At 68.0% G+C, this 5,698-nt stretch overlaps 1 protein-coding gene across 2 annotated transcripts; it reads left to right on the top strand.

Moving 5' to 3' along the window:
* Nucleotides 1-95: 95 nt before the first annotated feature.
* Nucleotides 96-4,654, top strand: GRINA (glutamate ionotropic receptor NMDA type subunit associated protein 1). 2 transcript variants are annotated; one of them, XM_085321194.1, is made up of 7 exons: nt 96-498; nt 1,272-1,328; nt 1,470-1,582; nt 1,670-1,870; nt 2,369-2,497; nt 2,859-3,002; nt 3,358-4,654. In XM_085321194.1, exons 1-7 carry the CDS (start codon nt 309-311, stop codon nt 3,505-3,507), a joined length of 984 nt encoding a protein of 327 aa, XP_085177320.1. In that variant the 5' UTR covers nt 96-308; the 3' UTR covers nt 3,508-4,654. The 2 variants fall into 2 exon arrangements, with proteins under 2 accessions (XP_085177320.1, XP_085177321.1); XM_085321195.1 differs by lacking the exon at nt 1,272-1,328 and having other exon boundaries at nt 100-498; nt 3,358-4,380.
* Nucleotides 4,655-5,698: the final 1,044 nt, after the last annotated feature.

Here is a 5,698-nt window from a genome sequence, read left to right as displayed (position 1 = left end):
GGGCGTTTCCGGCCTCCCTTCCGCCGGGAGCGCCCCACAGGCCCCGGGGGTGGCCGTGACACCCCCGTGACACCCCCGTGACACCCCCGTGACACCCCCCATGGCCGTTACACCCCCCCCGTGACCGTGACACCCCCCACCGGGCGCCGCGGGGCCTAGGGAGCCGGGTGGGGGGGTGTCGCCATGGCAACGCGGGGGGCGGCCATCTTGCGCGGGGCAGTTGGCGGCGGGGGCCTGACTCTGCGCTCTGCCTCCTCCGCAGCGCGGCGGCACCACCGGCACCACCGGCACCGCCGGCACCCGGGAAGATGTCGCACGAGAAGAGCTTCCTGGTGACGGGCGAGGGCTTCGAGGGGCAGCAGCCCCCGGCGCCCCCGGCCTACGCGCAGCGGCCCTACCCGCCGGGGCCCTACCCGCCGCCCGGGCCCTACCCACAGGGCCCCTACGCCCAGCCGCCCTACGCCCAGCCGCAGCCCATGGTCCCCGGAGACCAGGACTGTAAGTGGGGGCCGGCGCGGGGGGCTGCGGGCTGGGGGGCACGAGGGGCTGGGGGGCACGAGGGGCTGCAGGCGTAGGGGCACGAGGGGCTGGGGGGCGGCGGGATCCCTGCTCCACTCAGGGCAGCTCTGGGCACAGCACAGCTCAGGGGGCAGTGTGCCCCATAGCGCTGCTGAGGGGCAGCCGTGGGGTGACCCCTCCTCTGTGCCCCATAGCACTGCTGAAGGACAGCCATGGGGGTGCCTCCCCTCCATGCCCCATAGCACTGCTGAGAGACAGCCATAGGGAGCAACCAGCCTCTGTGCCCCATAGCACTGCTGAGGGGCAGCCGTGGGGGCACCCCCCTCCATGCCCCATAGTGCTCCTGAGAGACAGCCATAGGGAGCAACCAGCCTCCGTGCCCCATAGCACTGCTGAGGGACAGCCGTGGGGGCACCCCCTGCCCCATGCCCCATAGAGTTGCTGATGTGCAGCCATAGGGAGCAACCAGTCTCCACGCCCCATAGCATTGCTGAGGGGCAGCCGTGGGGGCACCCCCCTCCATGCCCCATAGTGCTGCTGAGGGGCAGCCCTGAGGGCACCCCTCCCCGTGCCCCATAGAGCTGCTGGAGGACAGCAGTGCTGCCACAGCGGATGCCAAGGGCCAGGCCTGGCTGCGGGGGCAGCGACGCTCCTTGCAGGCCCCCCRGCTCCCCAGCCCCCTGCCAGCTCCCAGCCCCCCGCCGGCCCCTCAGCCGCATCTCTTCTCTCCCCCGTGGCCCGACTGCTGCCAGACGGAGGGAGGCCGCCCCCCGCGCAGTGGAGATGGGGCGTCGTGTCCATCCGAGTCGGTGAGGCGGCGCTCCAGCGGGGCAGGGGCTGGCAGGCTGCCGGACAGGGAYGCCATGCTGCTGGCTGTGGGGCAGGCCCCCCGGGCTGCCACGCAGGGACAGCCTGCCAGCCCCTTTCACCTGCCTCTCTGCTCCCCACAGCTCCCCTGCACAGCACCTACCACGAGGATGGGCCGCCTTCCTACTACGACAACCAGGACTTCCCCACCGCTCACTGGGATGACAAGAGCGTCCGGCAGGCCTTCATCCGCAAGGTAGAAGCTTCCCACCGGGGGGCAGGACCCGGCCCCCCAGGACTGGGGGTTTTGGCCGTAGTGCCCTGACCCGTGCCATTCCCCCAGGTGTTCCTGGTGCTGACTCTGCAGCTGTCGGTCACCTTCGCCTTCGTGGCCGTGTTCACCTTTGTGAAAGGCGTGAGGGGCTTTGTGCAACGCAACGTCTGGACGTACTATGTCTCCTATGCAGTCTTCTTCATCTCCCTCATCGTGCTCAGCTGTTGCGGGGACTTCCGCCGCAAGCACCCCTGGAACCTCGTCGCCCTGGTAAATGCTGCGTGTGGGCCTGCGGGTTTGGCTGCTCCATGCACAGCCCCGCTTTAGGCCGCTCCAGCTGCAGTTGTCTCCCTCTACAGCTTGATCACGGAGTGAGGCAGAGAGAACATCTTCTTCCCCTGCTCAAGGCTTCCTAGACAGGGCACGGGCAGGGTCCTGGGAGAGCACGCCTGAGAGATCCCCACAGGGAAGGGGAGGGTTCCCGAGTGGGAATGGAGAGGGGCTGACCATGTCTGACCCAAGGAGAGCAGAGCGCGCTCTCCGGACGTGACAGAGCCAGGAGCCCCATAYGAAGGGCCTTCGACATCCTTCCCCATGGGGAGGTGCAGCATGACGGGGTCAAGCTCGGCTCCTAGGGAGGAAGTGGCCCAGGTGGATTCAGGCCCTCTGCTCTGACCACGATAGGCAGAGTAGCACTGGGCAATAAAAGGAGTGGGAGTGGATAGAGCCGAGCGAGCCAAACTGACACGATGCCTGTCTGCTCCCCAGTCCATCCTCACTGTGAGCCTGTCCTACATGGTGGGGATGATCGCCAGCTTCTACAACACGGATGCTGTCATCATGGCTGTGGGCATCACAGTCGTCGTTTGCTTCACTGTCGTCATCTTCTCCCTGCAGGTGAGCTCTGGGGGCAGGCGGGCGTACGGGCTCCCCCAGCTCCCTGCTGGGCCCACATTGCTCCTGAGGCAGCTTCCCTGGGAGCTGCGCTGGGTTTAAGCCTGGAAGAGCAGTCCTGCAGAGAAGTTCCTCAGAGCAAACAGCTGAGCTGGGGGAGGGATGTCCCAGATCTGGCTGTGCCGTGGCCTCCCTTGTGAACAGGGTGACGAGGACCTGCCTGGCGAGTAGTGACTAGCCTCGTGCCCTGGGTCAGATGGGAGGGTGGTGGCAGTATGAGTGGGTTGGGTTCCTCTGCTCTGCTCTGCCCTGAGGGACCTCTCCACTCATGTGTGGACTTGCTAACTCTGACCATATCCCACAGACGAAGTATGACTTCACCTCGTGCCGGGGAGTGCTCATCATCTGCCTCGTTGTGCTCATCCTCTTCTCCATCCTCTGTATCTTTATCCGGAACCGCATCATGGACATTATCTACGCCTCCCTGGGGGCCCTGCTCTTCACCTGTGTGAGTGTTCATGTGGCAGGGAGGGAGGTTGCATCCTGTCCCGTCCTTCCTCCTGCAACAGCTTCCTGGAGGGGGAACCACAAGCCTGGGATCAAGGTGGCTGCTGTTGCTCCCTCTAGGGGCTGGGTYGTCTGTGAGATCCCTTGGGGTTCAGGCAAAGGGAAAGTGGTGCAGACCGAGGGCCCAGCTGAGCTTGGGGGGGGGGGGTAGGTGTGCTCTGGTCAGTGAGTGGTGACCTACTTGTGGGGCTGCTGCCAGCCCTTGCTGGGCATGACGTGTTCCTGGCCTTCCCCACTGCCCCATGCTAGTTAGCCCCATAGCACCCACCGCAGCCTGACAGCCTCCTCTCTTGCAGTTTCTGGCGGTGGACACACAGATGATCCTGGGGAACAAGCAGCTGGCGCTCAGCCCCGAGGAGTACATCTTTGCTGCCCTCAACCTCTACACAGACATTATCAACATCTTCCTCTACATCCTGGCCATTATTGGCAGGGCCAAGGAGTAGTGTCCCTACTGCTGCGAGTAGTCCTGCCCCGCGTCAGCCCTCGCTGCGCGCGTCCCAGTCCCCTCAGCCCTCCCTCCCGTAGCAGTTTTGTTTGGTGTTCTCATTGCATCTTGTTGTCTGTTCTCGTGTTCTAGTTTATTTGACCCCAGCCACCTCCCTGGCTCCTGCCAGGAAAGCCTCTGGACTGGCGTGGGCTGGGTGGGGAGGATGGGGCGCCCCGAGGCAGGAGGGCCTGTGTCGCTCGGCTGAGGGGTGGCAGCTCTGTCCCCTTGCTGGGAGGGTGCTGCGCAGGGCAGGCAATGCTTTTCTGCAGATGTCTTGCTGCAAGCARTGCTGCCCCTCTGCCCCCCCTGCCAGAGCCCCCAGGGCAGCGCTCTGTTCCAGACCCTCTGCTTCTTCCCTGCTGTGAATAAGGCATGTCCTGTCCCTCCTTGCGTTGAATGATGACTGGAAGCACTTTCTCACCCAGCCCGTGGTGGAGCTCACTCATCCCTCCGTCCTCCCTTGCACCACGCACGCTCTGYCCCGCGCCCCTGGGCTCTCTCCACGGCTGTGCAGGGTCAGCCCTGGCAGCCTGCGAGCTCCCCAAAACCCCCCAGGCTCCAGCTAGGGCCGAGGGCAGCATCCTGCTCCCTGGCCATCGGGTGCCTTGGCGAGGAGGTCCTGAGCTGGGCGCTGTTGGCAGAGCTGAGCACGGTCACGGCTGGGTCCCCCACCTCCCCTCGATGCCCACAGGGAGCGGAGCCCGGCCCTGTCCCTTCCTGGGCCTGGGCAGCGCGGCAGGCCCAGCCCCTTCCCCCAGGACCGGGAGGCTCTGTTCTTGCTCCAGCTGTGGCTCTAACTCCTGCTGTTAATAAAACTCCGTCTAGTTGACCGGTGCTGCTTCTGACTTTCCTTTCCCCGCAGCTGCCCTCCGAGGACGTGGGGCATGGGCCGGCGCGGCGGCACCCCGGGGACTGCTGGGCTCTGCACACAGGCAAGCACGCTCCCCTGGCGCGGGGCTCGGCCGCGTGGGCTGGGGGCTTCCCTGCTGCTCGGGTCCCCGTCGCCCTCCCCGCAGCCCCCGCGCTGCTGCATGCCGCCCTGCCGCGGCCCTGCCACGCTCTYCTGCACCTGGGGCGTCCGAATAAAGTGCGAATGTACGAGGCGCCGGGCTCCTCTGGTCCTTGGCGGGGGCGCTCAGCACTTGGGCTGCCGGAGGAGGAGCCGCCCTGGCCTTGGCTGCTCCGTGGGAGCAGGGAACCCGCAGCTCGGAGGCTGTTTTGGGCAGGGGAGGGCCGGCGAGGCGCCAGGCGCGGGCGGGCGGCGCGTGGGCAGGGGGGTAGCGGCCGGGGGCTCGACCCGTTCCAGCCTCCACCACACGCAGCAGTTTGTGCTGGCCAGCAGCAGCCACTTTATTTAGCACAGCAGAGCCCGTCCGCCCTCCRCGCGCCGTCAGGGCCAGGCGGGTCGGTCCCAGCCGGGGGCTCGGCAGCGCCTCCGGGTCTGGGCTGCCCCCTGCGCCCCGGCCGTGCCGCGCTCCGAGCCCTTGGGCGGCCGTCCGTCCCCTGAGCGGCCCCGGGAGCAGCCGCGAGGGCCCCGGGGGGGGCTGCCTGCAGCCCTGGCCCCCCAGCAATACTGGGCCCGCCGGTCCCGCTCGGCGCGCGCAGCCTCGCGCTGCGCCCGGCGCTCGAAGGTTTCGGCGATGAGCTGCACCACGTTGGTGCTGCCTGGGCAGAAGTCCAGGCCCCATGACGTGGGCTGCTCGGGGTCCCAGCCAGGGCCCCTGTCCAGGGCAGGGGGCTGCGCTGGGCACCCTTCCCACGGCCCGCTGTCCTCCTCCTGCTCCCCGACGGGGTGGCCGGCTCCCCAGGCGCAGTCCTGCTCCCCGCACCAGCCCTCCCGGCTCTCCTCTGGCTCTCGGTGGCTGCAGGTCCCGTCCCAGCTCTGCTCCTCCCTGCTCCAGCTCCGCGCGCCCGGCGGGCAGCCCAGCCTCCTGCAGCAGCCGCAGCCGTCCCCGGGGCTGGCGCCCGGCTCCCCGTCCCTGCTGCACCGCTTCCCGCCGGGAGCCTGCACCAAGAGGGAGGAGGCGGTGAGCCGGCGGCGGGTCCGCGCCGCTGCCCGGGGCCGCGGCCGGGGCCGGTGCCTACCCGGTGCAGAGGGGTCCCTGGCTCCGGGGCTCTGTCTCTGCCCAGCCCGGGCGCGGAGTCGC

This window comes from Rhea americana, unplaced genomic scaffold (assembly GCF_003343005.1).
Source record: "Rhea americana isolate MKP2758 unplaced genomic scaffold, rheAme1 scaffold_685, whole genome shotgun sequence".
Classification (NCBI taxonomy): Eukaryota; Metazoa; Chordata; class Aves; order Rheiformes; family Rheidae; genus Rhea; species Rhea americana.
This window is presented reverse-complemented; position numbering and strand designations above follow the sequence as displayed.

What these genes read in the sequence shown, in the direction of transcription:
- GRINA (XM_085321194.1), top strand. Translation starts at nt 309, where the DNA reads ATGTCGCACGAGAAGAGCTTCCTGGTGACGGGCGAGGGCTTCGAGGGG. An exon ending in GGTCCCCGGAGACCAGGACT is followed by an intron (nt 499 to 1,271) that starts GTAAGTGGGGGC and finishes GACTGCTGCCAG; the next exon opens with ACGGAGGGAGGCCGCCCCCC. An exon ending in GGCAGGCCTTCATCCGCAAG is followed by an intron (nt 1,583 to 1,669) that starts GTAGAAGCTTCC and finishes CCATTCCCCCAG; the next exon opens with GTGTTCCTGGTGCTGACTCT.